This window comes from Euprymna scolopes, chromosome 18 (assembly GCF_053919585.1).
Source record: "Euprymna scolopes isolate OS-2025 chromosome 18, ASM5391958v1, whole genome shotgun sequence".
NCBI classification, from domain to species: Eukaryota; Metazoa; Mollusca; class Cephalopoda; order Sepiida; family Sepiolidae; genus Euprymna; species Euprymna scolopes.
Window position 1 is genome coordinate 96002136 of NC_136499.1, and position 22875 is coordinate 96025010.

A 22875-nucleotide genomic window follows, 5' to 3' on the forward strand; every position below is an offset into this window, starting at 1 on the left:
TGAAGTTTACATTGGAGCATACCTTGCTTAAGGAACAGTCTGTGAGGATGTGTGTGATAGTCTGCACGTTAGCGCTACAGGGACACTGAGAGTCCAGTACATAGTTCCACTTGTGCAAGTTGTTCTGTGTTTTGGCAACCTGTACTCGAGCCCGGCTGAGTGCCACCCACTCTTTCTGGAGAAATTTACAGCCTACTGGGAGGTTTTCTTTCAGTACTGAAAGAACCTTGTTGTTGTAGTCTTTGACTGATTCCTTCCACCAACACCGGTGGAAGGATGCTGGCGTTCTTCGTCCAAAGCTTGTGATAGTGGCAAAGCTCTTACGAGATGATAGTCATTGTGGCACTTCTTGGTGTCCAAATAGGGAATGGTTGTTGCTCTGCTTGTCACGCTCTGCCTTTGCTATCAATAGGGCTATGACAACAGCATATTCTTTTCATTGTTTTTACTTTTGAGTATATATCTGACACAGACACAATTAATCAACCAAGAACCACATAACTATATAAAAACATAAGATATCAATGGATATATACCTGAGAGTCAAAACAAGGAAAAGAATATGCTGTTGTCCTAGCCCTAGCTATCACCTCTCAATGGATCTGCGGTAGAGTGATTCCGGGAAGTCCTATATGCCTGTCATCTGTCTATAAGATTGAGAAGTAACTTTGGGCTGACACAAGCAGTGGGATGATCACAGCCTGTGGAGTGGACACACACATACACGTTCATATCTGTTCTATTAAAGCTTACATTATTGCATTGCATATGCACATGTATATTTACCTTCCTGAACTTCTTTGGGCACATTTATGATATCAAGTCCTTCTATTAAGAACTGCTTGCAGGATTCCAATGAACCCAGTTCTTCAGGTAATCTTGTGATGCCAGGATTTCTAGGGACAAAAAAAAAAGCAAAACAAAGCATATTTATTTTAAAAACAATTGAAAGTTCTGGCTGAAAATAATCTTAAAGATAATCAGGTTCTGCTAATTCCTAAATGTTTGCAATTTAAACTTTCTTTGGGTTGAGAAAAACTAACAACGGGTTTTTAAAAGAGGAGAAACGTGTAGAGAAGGTTTGAAAAAACGAAATTTTGGTGTTTATGCAGAATACAAACCATGCTGTTTTTTTAGATAGGATTTTCAAGTTTTAATTTTCATGGTATCTTTCATTTATTTAATTGTCAGATGAAAGTACAAAATGTTTACAAAACGCCCTCCCCTCCCCATGTTTAGAATGAGTTTGTAAATAATAATGTTATTATTTCAGCATAGTCCATATTAGTCATGGGTACGAAAATTAAAAAAAAATAAATGACAAGATAAATTGCTAAAATTTGGTGCAAAAGTTCATGAATGATAAGTTTCAACATCACTACGCAAAAAAAGGTGAAATCAAGGAGAAACTTTAAAAAAATGCAGGTCAAATTTTCAAAATTAGAAAAAGAAAATGGCTAATGGTAAAGATCAACATTCTAAACAGTTTCTTAAAAACATCGAATAAACTTAGTGTATAAGCAATATATATAATTTCATGAAATTTTGAAATAAATTTTTTATAATACTGTAAAATTAAAGTCCATATAAATATTAGTATCAATATTTATAACGCAATCCCAATCAGATAAAGAAGCAATATACAAAATAGAGCAATAGTAAAAATGAAAATTTGGAATTAAATTCAGTAAATTTAAAAATTTATGACAACTTTATTATTCAACAAGGAATATAAAAATTTGGAGTTATTTCCTTGCAAAAAACATTCCCTCTGATGAGATGTGCCATTTATTGAAAATTCATGGATTAAGTACATAACTTTAAAAATTTTGTATTCCTTGTCAAATAATAAATTTGTTGTAATTCTTTTTTTAATTATTGAATTTAACTCCAAATGTATATTTATATGAATATAATTTTAAAGATGATAACACCATAAACATTTTGGAGTTAAAAATCAGTGCACTATTGTGTAATAATAAGAGGGAAAAATTTTTTTAATACTTTTTCATCTTAAGCAATACAAAAAAGAGTATGGTGGCATCCTGTAAGATTCCAATTTGTGAAAATAACGATTCTAACATATTTACACATTTTAAACAAGTTTTTTTCTTTCAGCTACATATGTGATATTAAATAGATTTTTATTTAAAATAGTTTCTCATTTATTAATATTAAAAGAAAAAACAAAAAATATTTCATCGCCTATAAAATATTTTTTATTGTATTATTGTTTACACTGTCAAGCATTATTTTTACTAGAAAATGTCTGTTTAAGTTTGAAAAAAATGTCCGTTTACTTTTTGGTATGCCAAATTGACAATGGAAAATAAATATACCAACAAATTATTTAATACCATAAAAAAATCGTGAAGTTATCTGAAACAGTGCATTATAAACAAAAGGAAATATTACTCACAGTTGTAATACTATTGAACCCATAGTTAGACTGAGAACTAACACAAAGAGACTAATTTTGAATTTGTTTTTTTTTTAATTTTTTATAATTTGTTTGGCATTGCAAACTCATTTTTTCCTTATTTAAATAACCTAACCTGAACTCAATGAGTGACTCAATGGGTCACATTTTATTCTAGTAATTTGTACATGTGTATATAATTGTCTTTATGTGTATCTATGTAGGTGTATCTATATATATTTATTTATATACGAGCTTCAAGTAAATGTTACTTCAATAAACTTCAATAACCTGCAGAAATGGTGCTCTATGCAAAGTCTTGTATGCAGATGATAGTACAGCTGCGTGAAAGTAATTACAACATTTAATAGATGGAAACTAGCACTTCAAAATATACGCAATGAAGACAAAGCATATGATATCCGACACCAAATAGGTGATATCTGTTCCAGAAGGTAAATACCTATACAGTGCCATAAGCTTGAAACTAGCTCACACTCCATACAATGCAGAACATGCGATAATTGTTATCATGAAATACAACTCCAATGGAAATGGATAGCATATAAGGACAAATAATTCTAAAAAAAGTTTTTAAAAATGGTCGCTGTTGGAAATATTAATTCCAAAATAAATTAAATTAAATATATTATCAATATAATTGTTGTTTGAAATTTATTAAATAACAATTTTAAATAGAATACTTAAAATAATTCTCTCACTAAAAACATTAACTAAGATACCGCTATTTAGTAAAATCAATTTTTCTTAATGTCATATGCAAATAAGATGATTCTTAATTGTATATTTTTCCAAGTATCATACTATATATACAAATAAATGAAAGATTAAAGTAAGACACGTTTTGTGTATATAAATCAAATTGCGAACAAACAAACAAATAGACAGGAATACGAATATATATATATATATATATAAACCAATACATAATCACATATACACCGGTGGCAAAAAGAACTGCTTCTTTTCGCACTTGTAATTTTTTTCAAAAACTGCAAATTTAAGCTAAATTTAATGTAACGGTTTAAACAAACTATACCTCATTTGATTGGCTTTTTATTCTTCTATAATTTTACCTGTTCATATTTGAATTTTACTTGAAATATTCTGGTGTTCACGTCAATTTAAAAAAATAACTTCAAATTGAGGAGGCAAAAAGAAAGTCCGCACAATGGAAAATTGTTATTTAAATGTAAGTTTAGGACATTAATGCAACACAAATAGAACAGGAACACAATGAACTCGTTAATATTTAGTAGCATAGCCCTTCTACAATTTGACAGTCTGCAATCTTTTGGGAATTCCTTCAATTAGACTGCAGCAATGCTCCGGGGAAAGGGCATCCCACTTTTCTTTAATTTTTGTCCAAAGTTCTTCCAAATATGAAATTTTATCATTACATAGCTGTTGCTTGATGTAATGCCATATATTTTCGATAGGATTGAGTTCTGGAGATTGTGCAAGCCAATCCAAACACGGAATATCATGCTCTTCCAGGAACCTCTTGACATTACCACCTTATCCTGCATGAAGATGGGATTATCATCCAAATTCTGACCAAAGTAAAGTAGAAAATGCTCAGTCAACATATTAATGTACTTGGTCGAATTAATTTGATCTTGCAAGTGAACTATAGGCCCTGGACCATTGGGACTAATAATGCCCCATACCAAAACTGAACCTCCTCCACCACCTTGCAGCATTGAAACTGAGCACCTAGAATTAAATTCTTTGTCTTTCCTCCGACGGATGTACTGCCTACTATCACTGCCTAGCCTATTGAACTTGCTTTCATTGCTAAAAAGGATTTTTGACAAATATGATCTTCATTGCATCTGACAAAGTCCAGACGATGCTTTCTGTTCTTTACAGAAATCATTGGCTTGCGTCTTGCAACATATCCTCGCAAATTAAATTTCTTTAATTGTTCTTGACCGTAGAAAGAGAGCACTTTTTAACAAGATTGCACTGTTGTTGGATTTCGAGAGCCATTTCAAATTTGTTTCTGAGGCTGCAGATCTTGATAGCATTGTCTTCCCTGTTAGAAGTAATGCTAGTACAACAAGATTTAGGGGCACCATGAACACTGTTGGTGCTTTGGTGCTTTTGCACAGTCTTTCATACCGTTTTCTCAATTGGTTAAACCAGAAAGATGGAGATTAATGAGCTCTTGACGATCACTAACAGAAAGTCGTGGCATATGGAATAACTGTTACGTTGTATAACCTGGAACAACAACAATTACAATTAGAGATGCTTTATTGCCTGTTGGTGGATATTTTAAACTGATTTAGGGGCAATAATTTAAGCTGGTTTTAAGCGAATTTGTTGCTGCGGACTTTTATTTTGCCTCCTCAATTTGAAGTTATTTTTTTAAATTGACATGAACACCACTAGAATACTTCAATTACAAGTCAAATATGAACAGGTAAAATTATAGAGGAATAAAAGGCGAATCAAATGAGGTATAGGTTGTTTATACAGTTACATTAAATTTAGCTTAAATTTGAAGTTTTTGAAAAAATTACAAGTGCAGACTTTCTTTTTGCCGGCACTGTGTATATCTATATATATAAAAATGTAACTCTTGGTTCGTTCACAATTAATAGTCTAAAGAACCACTGGACAGATGGCTTCCACATTTTGGTATAATATGTTTACTATACCCATGTGTATTTTTATATATTTCTTTTTAATTATAACATTATACTTAATTTTTCTATAATAATAGGTGGTTTTCTTTGTACCGATAGGCCATTTTTTTTATTTAGGGACAATTATTTATTACCGCTTCCCGTCACGTGACCAATGTTTCCAATTTAGCGGTTTTCCTGCTAGATCTGGAGATTTCGTTTGCAATCTAGCGGGGAATTCTAGAAATCTGGAGATATTTGGCACCCACACACCTGCAATTTTAGATTAAAAAATAAAGAAAAGCGCTTGAAAATACTTTAAAACATAAAATAAACTCATTCATGTAAGTAAAAAAAGTAGCATTTATTGCCTTTGGTAACAATTATTTATTGATTATTTGTTTTGTTTTCCATCTTTTTTTCGGCTAACCATTCTTAAACTCGCTATAAAATCGATTTTTCCAAGTACATTTTAGGTGGGGGGGGGGCATTCCAACCTCCGAAGTTTAGCTTAAAATATGATCTAAGCAACCCCGCTTAATTTAGAAGTATTTAGTCGAAAATTGTAAAAAGCAAGAAACAACAGCAAAAAAAAAAAACTTATACCAATACAGTAGAATTTAATTATCTACCAACCTAAATACTTTTAACATGCTAAAACAAAGTTTTTTGCTTTTTTATTTTTCTAATTTCAAAATATGTTGCACCATTATTGTGATGTTTAATTTGCAGTATATTTCAATTTAACTTTTATTATAAAAAGTTTGAGTTTATGATTTGTTTCTTGCAAAAAAAAATTTTTTTAAAAATACCCTCTCTGAAAAAACAGGTAAAACTAGCTGATAAAATATGTAAGCCTTCTGGGGAGCTAACCGCTTCAATATAATTCCAGAAACATATAGTGAGAAAACACGGAACATTTTATATATTGAATATACTAAATATACTATATTTATAAATTTTTATGGTAGGAAGTTAAAATATGGAGTTTTTTTGGGGGGCGGGGAGGGTGAATTAGCGATTTTTGAAAATTTCAGATGATAAAAGTTAAAAATCTAGCGATTTTCTGGAGATTCCTTTCTCCTGATCTCGCGGATTTCTTAAAAATCTCAGTTGCCACTCACCACTACACAGAATATGTTTACAATATCGGTAAATTTTCAATGGGTTTAATCACATGATTATTGATAATGTAACCATGTGATTGAAATTTAATTTAAATTAACCACACGTGGTCGCTTTGCTATCAAATATTCATCGAAAAATGGTAGGTACAGACAAAATGAATGCCGACGCTCAAAGTGTATAAACATTTTGACCCCTCCCTTTACTTAAAAATTCACCAAAAATCAGGAAATTAACCAATTTTAATGAAAATTTCAGTATTTATCAAATAATGATCGCAGAATATAATGAAATAATTATTTTTACTTAACTCTTAGTGAAAATGTTTTATTTTGTTTAAACAAAAAATACGTTTGCTAAAGTTATGGTTTTCAGTAGTAAATAAAAAATGAACGCAAGAATTTATTTTTGCTTTTTTTATATAAATAAAGCATCGTAATTTGTAACAATGAAAAATAATTTTTACAGGAACATTACGAAAAAAGCCCCTAAAGTCTGTATCAATGAATTCGATATAACTCGAAGAAAAATGAATTTCTCGCATATTATTCAGGAAATTAAAGATTCAATTGGATTCCTATTTCAGTCACCTAAATTATTTAGGGTGAAATGAGTTTAGGAATTTATAGCCAAACCTAAATATTTTTTTCTTTTGCTTAAACAAATAGCATTAATACAGTAAGTTAAGTAAAATTTGCATAGAATTCTCTGCTTTACGGTTGTTGTAAAAATGGAACGGAAATTTGAATTTCGTTCCCTTTTAAATTCGGTACATTTTTACATTACGTCCAACTCATCATTCACATTCGACACGTCAACTTTTATAGCTTTTCGGGTATGCTGACAAGATTAGGGGTGTCTATTCCGAAATCCCTTCTTAACATGGGTAGACTGGAATGTTTATTCGTTGTAAACGTACCCGACAACCTATAAATATCAACATTTCCAATGTGAATGGTAAGCTGGACTTATGTAAAAAATAACAAAAAGATATACCAAACTGACTTTTTTGTTTAAAAATGGAATTATTTCCCTTTCGTTATTAACTTTTTTTCTTTTTTTTTTTTTAAATATTTTGTGTTTTATATACATAAAGTACAATTGTTGAATGTTACTGTTTTGATTATATTCGTTTGGGGGGGGGGCACAATTAAAAAATTAAGAAAGATTAAAACGGAGCAAAATTTAAGTTTCCGTTCCATTTTTACAACAACCGTAAAACAGCGCATACTCAGCAAGTTTTATCGTAATTCATAAGCATAATGTGAAACACTAAATCAACATTTTATTTATTTTTTTGCATAATTAATGATGGAAGTATTTTTCTGTTTATTTTCTGAACATCTGTTAAAAAAAAAATAATTTGTACATTCTCTTGAAAAAAAGAATCAAACTTTTCTCTACTGTCACCTAACTATTTACAGTGTTCATGTAAAGCATTCATCTGTTCTTTTTATAATAAAAATTCCGTTTTCAAAGAGAAACGTTTACTGCCAAATTTCTTTAAAAAAGTGCAAGTTTTCCTGAAAATAAAAAAAGCTTTCACCTAACAATTTATGGTAAAAAATTAATCTTTTTTTGGGGGGGAAAAAATAACAACTTTTATTGAAATTAAAAAAATTGCAAAAAATAATAAAAGTAAATGAACAAACAAAATGCAATTTTTCTTGAAGAATGTGTCCCATTTTAACAAACTGAGCCACAGCAACGCATGGCCGGGTACAGCTATATATATATATATATATATATATATATATATATATATATATATATATATATACTGTTTTGAAAATAAATTAAAAAAATGTTATATATACGTCCAAACAAATTATGGGTGACTTTCTAAAATAAATAAACAAAAAATCAAGCTTCTGAAATCATTATAACTGAATCGTTAAAAAAACAAAAAAAAAACAACAACAATATGTATATATATATATATATATATATATATATATATATATATATAGAGAGAGAGAGAGAGAGAGAGAGAGAGAGAATAAATGACAAAAAGTTATATTCCAAAATTCATGATGTTGACCATCTTATAATTTATTCCTTTAATTCAGTTAACTTATACAATTCTTGACAGTATCTGTTTTGTAGCGCAAAATCAATCACTTAATTATTATATCAATCAATACGCTTATTTAATTATAATTAAAATAAGATGTTATCGGAGGAAGAAACTCTGAAACATATTATACTTATTAGAGAATTAGAATACATACAACGATAACAAAAATTATGCTTAAATAAGGAATAAATTCGGAAATTGTTGTATGTAGAATTGAGTAAAGTTTGTGAAATGTAAAAATTAAAAATATTACTTTCAATATTAAAATAAATGATGGTGCTGATATTGATAATAATATGAATAAATATATAAACAAATAAATAAAAAAATTAAAGTAAATAGAAGTAACTAATTAATTTACAATTCAACATTAGTAGATATGAAGTATAACTTAATAACATGATTATTGATTGAAATAATCTGTAATACTAACATTTTGCATTGGAAAAATTAGTGAATTTATTTATAATATAAATCGATTTAATTTTTTTTAAATAATATTCAGTGAAAGACATTAAAATTATATTAAAATTACTTATTAGTTGAATATGGATGTCTATGCGTTGTGAAAATAAAAAAATTAATAAATATAAGTAAAGTTAATTTTGTTACATTTGTTCCAAGGGAGGTAACTCTGCCTCACTATTAAATAAATTTAATTATTGACATTTACGATATAAAGGAGTTTTCAGATTATTTTTAAATTTAACAAAACATAAGTGTTGTTTTTGAATTGTATAATTTTAAAAATTATAATTGTAAGAATTGATGAGTTTAATTGTAATAGCTAATAGATTTGAATTATGTATGGTTTTCAATTCGGATCAATTAGTTAGTTATAATAACTGACTGAAATGATCAATGTTTTTTTTTTTTAGCTTAGTTTAGTTTCGTATATACAAACATGTATAATAGTTTATAATTTGTTGATATTATTTTCATAAGTATGTATTCACAACTTAGAATTAATAAATTTGCTAATTATTAAATAGAACATTTTGGTGGAAGATTCATAAATTAAATAATAGACAGAAGACATACAAAATTAAAAAAGCTCACGCTAAAGCAACAAGTTATAAACTAAAAAATAATCAATAAAAATATAAACATGTTAATTACCTAATCAGACCATACATAAATCCCCTCCTCACATTTGCTCTGAGGCCCCACACAGCTATCCAACTTCCTCTCCATCATCTAGCATACTTTGAATCGATCTGTCACGTCTACCATTTGAAAAGGGAATTTTTTCCGAAATTAATAATGGATATTGTCACAGACATAACAAGTAAGATATTTTACCAATACAACTGAATAAATATATGTATATATTAAATATACGTATGTACTTATTGATTTGTAAATTGCCACTTGTTCTCGTCTCCTTTCACCAACCACGACTATATTTCATTCCTCGCATTGTGACAGCCTTCTAAATCTCTACTACATACCTATCCCACACAATGCTTCAAGCAAACTACATATCAATCCTATATATATATATATATATATATATATATATATATATATATATATATAAAATAAAAAAATAAAAATAAGTAAATTTAAGCTTACAAGATCTATTCTGCAACATGTTAACTAGCATATACATGCTATTAAAACAAAAATACATAAAAGCATAAGTACCTTAGGTACCAGAAAGACACATAGGCAAGAGGGAGGAAACCTAGCCATACATATCTAAAAACCCAATATATAGTCTAAAGAAGCTTTGAATAAAAAAAATGAAAAATGCAGTTTAAATTAAAAAAAAAAAAAAAAAAAAAACTAAATTTAACCTATCGCAGACTTAGCAAAAAGAAAAAATATATATCAGACACTTATTCAAAGAGTTTTCCAAAGTTTCACCTTCTTCTGACTATATTGGGTGGAGGGCAAAACGTGGAGGAGGGCAATAAAAAAAAAAGTAATATGGTGTTATGAGCATAGCGCAAATAGACATAGTTCACCATTTAATCCCAAGCAACATCGAGTCTTCCTGCTAAAAAAATATAACTGTAAGAAAATTCAAAAACATTGCAAATAAGGAAGTTATTAAAATAAGGAAAAAAAAAATATAAATATTGTTAAAACAAAAAAAAAAAAATTTTCTTTTCAAATTACCCGCTTAAGTTGAGAAAAACCAAAGATTTCATTTTTGGTACACAAGGTGGAACCATGGTCAGTTTGTTTGATTCTAAATTGATTTCATTTAGATTCTGAAGAACTGAGTCTGGAATTTCAAAATGACACCTGTCTACTTCATCTGATGGGATGTGCTTATAGAAATGTGATCTGCTGATAGAAATAAAATAAAAAACTTGATTTTTGGCAATACTGGAAAGGGATTAAAAAGATAATAGTAATCTCTACAAAAAGGGGGATGCTATGTATCTTGGTTTTATTCAAGGTTGGTGTGCTGAATGGCATCAGCCTAGCAGATATGATTCCTTATACGATCAGACTCCAACTGTTTGAAAGTGGAACGTATTATGAGCAAATAAACATTTTCAAAACTTTGTAATCAGTGTAATTTGGAGTCTGGCCATTCTTAAATGGGTGAGCATTTGGGCAGACGAGATGTTGTTTGTAGCAAAAACTCTTCAAGTTCAAATGAATCTACAAATCAATCGTGTACAAAAATATTATGTTTTGGAGATAATTCGTTTTATTTGTAATTACTGTTCTCATTTCATAACTTTCGACTTTCTTCAGGTTATATTTTGTTGAACTTGGGAATCTTTCTGTCAAACTCTGGAATCTGCACAAAATTTTGAATGGAAATCTTTATTTAATTTATGGGGTAGCAAGCTCTCAGTCTGTCAGCAATGACCGAGTAGAAATCCTAAGCAATTCACAATTGTATTTTGAGTGTCATCTGCACTGAGGATTGAATCTTTAATCTCAAGAAAAGTTTAACTTACAAGTTCATTTTACCAAGTACTCTATCCACTATGCCACATGTCTACAATATTGTGAAAATAACACTAAAGAGTACAATAGTAGTCTGTATAATGCAAATAATACAAGTGTACAAAAATATGTTTGATTTTAGACATAAAATGGCTGCACATTGAAGAACTAGTCCAACATATGGCTTTGCAGAACATGACTGAGTTTTGTAAAGAGAAAGGAAAAAAACAAACAACATCAATGTTTGGTGTATTTTTTTTTCAGGGAGTCAGTATCTTCAGACTTGGAAGCACTAAATACGTTTAGGAGGTTGAAATTTTAGTGCATATTAAAAAAATACATGAAAGTGTAAATTATTCTTATGTTTTAGCTTCACAAACATAGTTGTATTTAATTTGTATTACACAAGAAAAATATAAGAATACAGAAAACCATTTAAGATGATTATCTTAATATTAACAAAAATTTTCATTTTAATAGCAAAAAAGATGTGAAGTATGATATGGCTTTTGTGAAATATCATATTTAATTTTGTTTGGTCATCTTACAGTGTTCAGTCTGGTGTAGAATAAGTCCACTAGTGTTTATCTTCCTTTGCCAGACCTTTTTTCTTAAGAGTTTCCATCAGACTTATTGTTGGTAAGATGCTTCCGTTGCCTATCCCTGATTTAGTGATTTACTTCACAGTCCTCATTGTATATTTTTTTATCTCTTTAAATGTCTCAACATTTTGAGCATTGCCTTTCTTCTCTCTAAGAATAGAAATAAATAATTTTATTTTATCTATATTTAATGTATCTTATTTACTTTTTCCCCCCATGTGCGAGCATTCAGTTCTTATCACTTTTTTTTTTTTTTACACAGTGATCACCACTTATCAAGACCCGGAAGCCACTCAGGGATAAGGGTTATTGCAAGTACATTACGTTAGTGTGGAGATTTGATGAAGTGTTTAATTAAGGGGGCGGTTCATTAGGAATTTGTTAACATTGGACTTGAAGACATCCAAGTTGTAGTCCGGAGGGAAGCAGGCAGACGGAACAGAGTTCCACAGGCATGCAGTTCTAAGAAAGAAGCTTTGTTCATGGAATCCGCGTTTTGATTTAGGCACAGATATAGAGTGGAGGAAATTTTTCAGAGTGGATTCAGCTAGACGGGTGTTTTTCGTGAAAGATTGGCGAGGGGGGACCAGAGATTGGAGTTCAGACGAGCACCTGCCATGAAAATAACGATAAAACAAGGATAGGCTCGCAACGTCTCTTCTATGGGAGAGAGGTTGCAGGGTAGAGAAAAGGGCATCCCCCACTAAGCCACGAAGTCTATTTTGTACTCTGTCAAGGCATGATAGGCTGTTTTTGGCCGCTCCTGCCCAGATATGGCAACAGTATTCCATCCTTGGACGTACTTGGCTTTTATATAGATAGAGAATTGCATCAGTAGTGAGATATCTTCTGGAGCGGTAGAAAGATCCCACCATCTTTCCAGCGACCTTGGCAACAGACTTGATGTACGTGTTCCATTTCAGATCAGGAGTAAAGGTCAAACCCAGAAGCTTGTCAAAACACGGGGCCTTACCCAGACGAGAGCCATCCATCACAATTGATGCCAGCTGGGGATCAGAGCATTGTAAGTTGACTCTTTATTGTATTTTTCACTCTCTATCTTTATTTCTTCACTCAAATATTTTCTGCAATATCATTTTAATCTACGGCTTTCTTTAGGTTTTAGTAGACTCTTCATCTGTGTCTTATCATTTTGTATTTACATTTTTCTGACATAATGTTTTATTCGTTTTTAAGTTTTACCTTTGTTTTGAATTGAAAGCCATGGTTAATTTTAGAAGCGTTTCTGATGAGTAGCTAATCTGTATAAATCCTTAGATAGAAAAATAGAATTTTTAGTGAGTAGCTAATCTGTATAAGTTCTGAAATGAAAAATAGAGTTTCGAGTGGGTAGCTAATCTGTATAAGCCTTGAACTTTAAAAGTCTGCAGACATAGAGCAAAGATCTTTCTCATGTGGACACAAACAATTATGCGTTGGAACTCAAAACAGATCCAGTATTTTTATAGAGTGATTCCGGTTTCTGGTTGGTTGCTAGCAGAACATGGCTCCAATTGATTGGTCAGTTCCTACTGCCAGTATCTAGAAGTAAAACCTTCCCATCTTCTTTAATCATGCCCTACATTTTATTAAAAATATTGCAACGATTATCAATAAACCTATGTCAAAAATATACAATACAACAGAGTTTTCATTGTACGGATAAAAATTTATGCTAACTCTCCTAGGGTTTCACATTACTACAAAACATATTCAACCCAGAGATAGTAAATATAGCATAGCAATCTTTTTTGGATTATTTAATGGAAAAACCAGTAATTTTGGTAAAATTTTGTATGCTTCAAGTTTTTGGTATCTTCAAACATGTATTTATAGTGTTTTCTTTTCGTAATTATGAATGCTATTAATCTGTATGACATAATAATAAACACCTTTTTGGGAGGAAGCTAGAGCTCTCCACATTTAAAAATATCATGCAAAATTTTTCTGTATTTGGGGGAGATAAGTAAAAATTTTAAAAATGTGTTAAAACATAGTGAAGAATGCAGTCTCTCCCTCAGTTGGGGTTGACAACTTAGTGACAAAGAATGATGGTTGCTGGGCTAAGCGTGAGATCAATGTTAGCTGACACCAATTTCGTTAAAGATTAAAACTATTAGCAGACTTAATAAAATGTCTTTTTGTTTTTAATATGTATCCATACTCTCTCTCTCTCCTCTCTCTTTCTCTATCATTTTTTGTTACCATGAGAGAAAAATTGTTAGTTGGAATTCAGTCTCCATTCGTGATAGGTGGAGTGTTAGAGCCCACCTTAGCTAACTTCGAGTTTTAATTTTGTGTTTCTTCTTCAAATAAAATAATTTCTATCTTCATAAAACATGTGTCATCACTCGTTTTATGCAGCATACATTTTCCAGTCCCAGTCTAGATAATTAATTCTCTAGAGAGAATTAATGATGCTGAGAATTCAACAAAAGATTCATCAAGCAGAAAACATATGAACTTCTTAATGTAACAGGGTTGTGCTTATTATTCATCATAGTTTACTACCAGGGAGCTGGTGTACTATGCTCAGGACATAGCTACCCTCCAGAAACATTCCCTACACCTCGGACATACCAAATTACCGTCACTGGCAAACGATTGTCATATATGACTATATCACTGTATTTCATGTCAAAAATTCTACCATTTTGGGTCAAAATGAACCTGACAGTCATAGCAACTGAGACATGAATGCACACTCTGCAAAGCTCCCAAATTTGGGTCTCACCACTGGATGCGATTTCATGGTGTACCTAGGAAAATCATATCTAGAAACTTGCATGTATATTAATAGTTTATAAAGCACAAATAAAGCATAACATTGACCATTGTAAATTCTCATTATTCGGGTTATTTGGATTACTGTTCTCATCTTGAGTGTTATTTTCACATTTCAGTCGATGCAATCTCTGACCTTCTTCAAATGTATCTTATTGAATTCAGGTATCTTTCTGTCAAACTACATGGAATTTTGAACTACGACTTTATGCACTATGCCATGGCGCTGTAGTGGATAAAGTATTTGGTAAAATTCAGTTGTAAGTTACACTCTTCTGGAGGTTGAAGGTTCAATCCTCAGTGTGGACGACACTCAAAATACGATTGTGGATTGTGCAGATTTCCGAGTTTAACACCAACGTGAGAAGAACACTGAAGACAAGAAAAATAGTTAAAATGACGCAAATAATACAAATTATCAATATTCACTTAAAAAAATTCAGAAACATTGTTAATTCTTACCTTTTATTATTGCTGTCCAAATTTAGACCAAGATTGTTGTTCCCAAGGTCTAAAACCTTCAAGTTAACACAACCCCAAGACTTGGTGTGAGGTAAATACTTTATCTTGTTATTTGAAATCTTTAATTCACTCAAAGAATCTAGAAAAAAAATGTAATATTTTTTAACAGTTTCAAAAATACATTCAAGACAAATATTCGTATTGATAATATGTAATTACTGTATTATTTTGATTATTCATAATAATATTCCAATCTTAGTTTCATGTTTTTGCTGATGAAACTTTCACTTTTGTAAAAGGTTTGAATCTCGATTTGGGAACTATTTACATGTTGACTTCAATGGAACTGTTAAAACTACATTTTACTGATAGGAAAATAGTAATTGATTTGTTGCTCCAGTCAAATCACTGAACATTTTCTCTCAATTTTTTTTTCCTTTTATCCATATTTCTTGCACTCGTTTATGTCAACAGATTACAGACATTAAATAATCTCAGCTATGAGGTGCCTTCGATAAGCTTCCAAACTTTTTCGCATGCGCACTTTTATTGATAATACATGCATGAAACTCTAATCCCCTTTGAAGTAATCTCCTCCGGCTGCAATGCACTTGCACTGTTCCAACAACTTCTGGAAGGCCCCATGAGAGTCTTCTTGTGTGAGCGTGTCACTGACCCTTGTCATAGCCTCTTCCATCTCAATTGTCTCATATCAACAGCCTATAAGGTTTTCCTTGAGCTTAGGGAATAACCAAAAGTCACAGGGAGCAAGCTCTGGATTATAGGGAGGGTGAGGAACTGTCTTGATGTCCATCTTGGTCAAATAGTCTGTGACAAGGATGGAGTTGTGGACTGGTGCATTGTCCTGGTGGAAATGCCACTGACCCAATTTGAAGAATGCTGGTCTGTTCTGACGGAATCTCTCCCTGAACTCCTTTAAAACCTCAACATAGTATTTCTTGTTGATTGTTTGCCCCGTGAGAACCCAGTGCATGTTGATCATGTCAGTGGTCAAAAAAAGGGATCATCATAAGTTTCTGGGTGGATTTACTCTGTCTGGACTTCTTGAGTCTGGGAGAGCCAGCATGCTTCCACTGGGAATTCTGTCTCTTGGTCTCTGGGTCATAGCAATAGATCCAGCTTTCATCACAGGTCACCAGAGCATCAGGACCTGCAAAATCTGAATTGTTCAGATTGACCATCTCTCTACTGCCATGACAACATCTTTCTTTCTGATCTTCTCTGAGCATCTTTGGGACAAACTTAGCACAAGTCTTCCACATCTTCAGTTCCTCACAAATAATTATGTGTACAGTTCCCACACTGACATCAAACTGTGCACTTAGCCACACGGCGGTCCTTATCCATGAAATTCTTTATTTGGCCAATCAACTCTGGTGTTCTGATTTTCGTACTCCTCCCACATCTCACATCCCTCACAGATTCCCTGCCATCCTTGAATCTCATATGCTACTCAAAAACGGATGCTAGATTCATGTAAGACGGTCTAAAAGCAGTCTGAAGTACTCCATACGTTTCTGTGGCATTTTTTCCAAGTTTAAAATAAAATTTTATTGCATATCATACTTCTAAAGTGTCTTCACGTCCAGATTGCATTTTTGAAATTCACCAGCTGTGATAATCAGGCTTTAGTAGATGTATAGCAATAACATCAAGTCTATGATAATTAGAAATGTCTGTACACAAAAGTCATGGCTGATGCAACAATCTTTCCTCACCTCATAAAATAAATGAAGAGTTCAATTCGTTTTGTTTACAGACAAATGTCTCATTATAGATCCATAAATAGATAGGTAACAAAAAATGTTAATCATATTTTTATTAATATAAATAACAAAAAAAGGCGACATTTACTAATCAAAATACGAAAAATGTCCAACATCAATAACATTTCAGAAATGTAACAACATTAAATAACTAAACTTTTTAACTCGTTACAATCGGGCAAACGTTATAGACCATTGATTTTAAACTAAATGCTTTGTCAAATTGATATTAATCCCAAACTGTGCATCGATATGATAGCACAATACTTTGTTTGCTGTATCTTATCATAATAAAGGCCCAATTGATATGTTTTTATTATAAACTAGCTTGGGTGCCCGGTGTTGTCTGAGTGTTTGGAGGTGTGTGTTGAGCCAAAAAAGAAAAAAAAAGTGGTAGTAGCCAGGAAGGTTTGAATCCGTACTGCAAAGAAGAAAAAAAACATGAAAAAACATGACGTGTTTGCTGTTGCGCTCATCACCAAACCGAAAGTGACATAGGTTAGAAAATAAAAAAGAGGGGATGACTTTCGAAAATGTCAACGAAAAAAGCGACTCCTCCTTGTAGAAAAGTGCTCAGTTGAGGGTGAAGGAATTAATGTTTTTAGCCGATTTTTCGATATTTGTCGTCCGAAGGGTCGAGCTTCAAAACGATACTGATCTCCTTAAAATCTATCACCTCTGTTGAAGGTTTTAGGCAGACATACATACATACATACATGTATTTAAACAGACAGGTGAGATTTATATTATAGATTATTATTATAAATATGCAATGTCTGTATAACATGGGAGGATCTCTAGCCTAGGCTAAACAAACAGTGATGTTTTGTGATTTAGCAGTCGTTTTATACAACCAATATATGATAAATTTATTAAAATTTGCTCCAATTTTGTACCTCGTCTTATCTGACAGTGCCTTATATGTCGAAATATACAGTAAATATCTTTACAACACAAGGGTTGAAGTACATTTATTTAAGGTTTCAACATCTGGCCAATCGGTCTGGTTTTGACAGAAAGCTGCAATGAAAATTCTCCCCAAGGACAGAGCCTCGGGTTTTATTTTGTGCAACTTTTTATTCCATGTGTTTCGCCATTGGAAAGTTGCACGCTGTTTATGTTCTGACTATCGCCATTTTAGACCCTCTGCTAAAAACCATAATGATCTCCTGACAGTCTCTCTCTCTCTCCCGACTCTGACTAACTGTTTTCTCTCTAATTTTCATGTATTTCCAAAAAGACCATCTCCCCCTCTAAATAACATCATTAGTATACGTTACTAAGATAATCACTTGATGTTTTTACATGTCATTATTCCTAAGTTGTCAACTAAATTGTTATGATAACATTTTTAAGTTGCCTTCTTAAATTCATGTAAAAAAATATTTATTCTAAATATTTTGATTATTCTGAAACATATTTTAGCTGACAAAACTTTTAGGCTTGAATAATCATAATAATCATCGACCAGCACACCTTTCGGCGTTGCCCAGTCAATATCCAACAAATATAACCATCCAAATCTTTGTGATCATACTATGTCAAAAACATCGAAGACTTACTTTACTCTAGTGGGGAGAGGGGGGTCCTCTTATTTACCCAATAGCACCTTTCTCCCAGAAGTCATTTTGTACTCTGTCATTATTTTCATAGTACATGCTCGACTGGGCTCCAATATCTGCCCCTCCCCTGAAACATTCACAGTAAAAACTCATCTAGTTACAACCACTGCCAATAATTTTCCTTTCTTTTTCTGTGTATCTAAAACCAAACAAAGCTTCCATGGGCAGAGTTTCTTTTCAAGAATTATCCATCTGTGGAATGCAATACCACAGAGCTGCTTCCCACTTAACTACAGCATAATCATTTTCAAGTCCAATGTTAACAAATTCTTATTTAGCTATCCCATTAAGTAATCAAATCAACCATGGTCTCCAATTCTACTTGTGTTTGTCTCACCATCCACTTGACACAAACCATTAATCTTGTCCTTGAGTGGCCTTTGGGCCTTAATAAGTGGTAATGTGTTAGTAAAAAAAGTGCAAAAAGGTGTTTGTTTTACTTACAAAGCCTTACAATACTTTCACTGATTTCCGTCAGTTGATTAGAGCTGAGGTCAACATACTGCAACGTCGATGACCAAAAATTTTCCAAACTGCCCGGTATTTCGGTCAAGTAATTATGAGACAAATTCAGCGTGTCCTGTAAAATAAGAATATCATGAAAATTATTAAATCATATGAAGGACATTCCAAAAGTAATGCCTCCTATTTTTTATTCTTCCTGTATGGAGCACAGGGGGATTGAAAATTGCATTATTATAATGATTGAACTCATGAATTTATGACCTGAAAGTTTGATTTTTTTGTTGCAGACATTGACAGTTGTAGACTCTAGTGTTGGGATGATTAATCAGATCAGGAAAATCAGAACTTTTAAGAGGATATCAGAATCGGTATTGGAAAAATTTGTGCCTATTTTCCAATGCCAAAAACGATTCTTTTAATCATCTGTTTTATTTGATTTTGTTTAAAACAAAAATCTTCCACAGCTGGTAGTAATAATAAAAGAATAAATATTTATTGATTTTAAACTTACAGTAAAACTTAAATCTATAGATCATTCTCCGCAAGTGTATTTTTACATTTAATGCATTTAAAAAAATATTTGCACATTTAACATGTATTTTTATGGTAATCGAGGGGGGGGGATTCTATAGTAAAATATTTAGAGATTCATAAATAATCAGAATCAGGAATTTAGTACAGAATCAGGAATTGTATCGGAAGCAAAAAAAATTCTGGAATCGTCCCATCACTAGTAGACTCTAAAAAAGCAACTCGTGTCATGGACGTGAGTAAGAAGAAGAGATGCAACATTGAATTCCTCTATGCAGAAAAAATTGAATCGATCAACATTCACCAGTGCTTGTTGAATGTTTACAAAGCCAATAAAATTCATGTTAGCACAGCTAAGAGACGGTTTGTTAATTTCAGAGTGGCGACAGAGATTTGAATGATAAAGTGCTCTAGACCCTCATGCATAGCCACCACACCATCGCAGGCAAAAGTGTATTGAGAATGGTGGTGACTATGTAGAAAATTAAATTCTGGAGCACAAAAGGTTGCTCGTTTTCATGGTACCACTCCCATCTTCGTAGCTCTTTTTTTTAAGTTAGGAAATAGGATGAATTACTTTTGGAACGACCCTCGTAGGTGGGGGTAATATGGTTAGAGTTAGGTGAAAAGATGCTTTGATGTTCATCCTGTTGTGCTGTTTCCATCTCCCTGTACTTTGGGTTGTTTCTTTCTAGAACTTTCTTGACTCATCTTTTTCGCATATTTTGGTTGATTAAATGATAAGAAGCTGTGTGTTGTGTCGATGTATGGAGTATTTGGGCTGATGCATCTGCTACTAGTCTCTCACTCCTGGACAGGGTTCAAAAGAGAGTCGCCAACCTGATAGGTTTTGAACTGCCATCTAAGTTTCAACCTCTGTCCCATCAATGAAATGTTGCATTCCTCTGCCTGTTTTACAAGTATTTTAATAGTGGATGCTCCGACGAACTACAAGCCCTTGTACCACCTTGACGTAAGTACCCCGGCAAACAGCAAAATCCCACCCCTACACAGTAGAGATCCCTAGATGTAAGAAAGACTTCTACTCTAATAGTTTCTTCCCCAGAACTGCTAGATTTTGGAATTCCCTTCCAGGTTCCTACTTCCCAACTGTACTGACATGCAGAAGTTCAAGTGTAATCCTCAACTCCCTACATAGTATCCCTGCAACTTATGTCCCTGATAGTAGCCCCTTACATCAAAGTGGCACTATGCCTTGTTTGGGATGAAAACATAATAAAAAAAAAATAAATTAAAAAAAAGCTAACGTAAAATCATCAGAAAAGACAATTTAAGTGTTCCCAAATCTCTGAGTGCACCCCTAAGCACCTATGAGAGCTTACTCCCCTTTTGTGAACAGACATTAACTTCAGACTTACAACAACCATCAAAAAGATTGGACATATTCTTTCTGTCTATGAAAGACTGACACCACAGGCTTAATACCATCAGAAAAATGAAAAGGAAGAAAGAAAAAACAACAGTCTTCCCTGAAAAAGGTGTATTGCATCGAAATGCTCAGAAAATGTAAGATTTTAATCATTTAATAAAATATTTTATAACGTTTTTTTGGGGGGAGGGTCTTAATATTTTCAAATTAATCTTACAAAATGTTTTCATAGGTGTGGCCAAACTCATACATATACTACCAGGCCCAGATGTAAAATATGCATAAATATTTTAATTCATACAGAAACTGAGACATGTGCATGCAAGTATTATGTTTTTTCTAAACAGCCCACGTCTTGTAAGTAAAAAAAAAAAATACTCTAGCTGAGAATGAACCAAAACCTAAAGGCAGTGAATCAAGTTTGATAACCATTAAGCCAGCTTGACATGATATTTAAAAAGTGTTATAAAAACCTGTTTATTCTTAACATAAGGAATCTGTCATGTGAAGCATTCACGTACGTGAATTCGTGAAACAACAGATGAAAATCAGGTAGCAATTTTTTAAATTTTGACCCTTTAGCAACCTTTTTTCCAGATGCAAACCGATTAAAAAGTTTTCCACATGTCTGAATATCTTATATATCAAATTTCAAGTTTGTAGATCAAAAATTTGTTGAGTATATACACACACACGTCCTCAGTATTATAGATATATTATTTATTCCCCCTAAAAATAATTTTTAATTTATAAAATATTAGCAATTCAGCCCGGCTTTGCTCAGGCCCTATATACTATGTGAACACACTTTATGTAAGATTTCAAATGTTTAAACCAAAATTTGTCTGAATAATTTCATAGAGACTGCAAAGGTCAATTTTTTTTACTTTGACTTCAATTTTGACCCTTTAACATTTATTGTTTTGGTCTCAAATAAAATACAAAGTTTTACCTATGTCCAAGTTACCTACATCTAAAAGTTCAAGTCTTTAGACCCAAAACTGACGGAGAAATTTGGTAGAATCTGCAAAGGTCAACTCTTTTAACTTTGACCTTTTGGCAGCCAAATGTCTGCCCCAAACCGGATTAAAATGCTTGCCAAATGTCTGAATACCCATTATGTATAAATTTCAAATGTTTAGACCAAAAATTGGCTGAATAGTTTGCTAAACACCGCAAAGGTCAAATCTTTTGAACTTTGACCCCTTGGCAGCTCAAATTTTCAACCAAAACTGATTAAAAAGCTTGTCTTATCTCTGAATCCTCTTTATGTAAAATTTCAAATGTTTAGACCAGAAATTGGCTGATTAATTTGACTCCAATTTTGACCACTTAACATTCATTTTTTGGGACTCAAATCAAGCGGAGGAGTTTTGTAGAGTTTTCAAAGGTCAAATCATTGAACTTTGACCCCTTCACAGCCAAATTTCTGGCCGAATACTGATTAAAAAGATTTTCCCAAATTCCGATCCTCCTTATATCAAATCTCGAGTCTCTAGACCGAAAATTGACAGAGTTATTTGTTATGGAAATGTACACAGCCACACACACACAGAGGCATTCTCACTTTTATAGATATACTAGCAGTTCTGCCCAGCTTTGCTCGGGCCCTATGTACTGTTCATACCTTTACATGCCTATGTATATATTAAAAAGTGTGAATATATACGGTAATGCCTTTCTATATAATAGTATTCCTTAACTACCATAGAGAAAGTTAGTAGAGACTGCAGACGTCAATTTTTTTAAACTTTGACCCCAATTTTAACCCCTTAGCATTTATTGTTTTGGGATTGAATAGAATTATAAAGTTAGATCCCTGTCCAAGTAATCTATATCTAAAATTTCAAGTGTTTAGACCCAAAATTGGCAGAGGAGTTTGGTAGAGTTCTCAAAGGTCAAATCATTGAACTTTGACCTTTTAACAGCAAAATTTCTGGCGGACAACCGATTAAAAAGATTTTCCCATATCTCAATACCCTTTATGCCAAATCTCGAGTCTGTAGACAGAAAATTGACAGAGTTATTTGTAAGGGAAATGTAC

At 32.2% G+C, this 22875-nt stretch overlaps 1 protein-coding gene across 3 annotated transcripts in view; it reads right to left on the minus strand.

The window, feature by feature from the left end:
- Positions 1-22875, minus strand: part of LOC145297691 (leucine-rich repeat serine/threonine-protein kinase 1-like) — a 171855-nt gene that overhangs the window by 66798 nt on the left and 82182 nt on the right. For 2 of the 3 annotated variants that reach the window (XM_080143889.1, XM_080143890.1), the window contains exons 9-12: positions 18890-19025; positions 15037-15175; positions 10400-10573; positions 787-896 (exon numbers count right to left, since the gene is read on the minus strand). In XM_080143889.1, the coding sequence (XP_080000015.1) occupies positions 787-896; positions 10400-10573; positions 15037-15175; positions 18890-19025 (559 nt within the window). The remainder of the gene's footprint in view (positions 1-786; positions 897-10399; positions 10574-15036; positions 15176-18889; positions 19026-22875) is intronic. The other variant, XM_080143888.1, reaches the window with a different exon arrangement.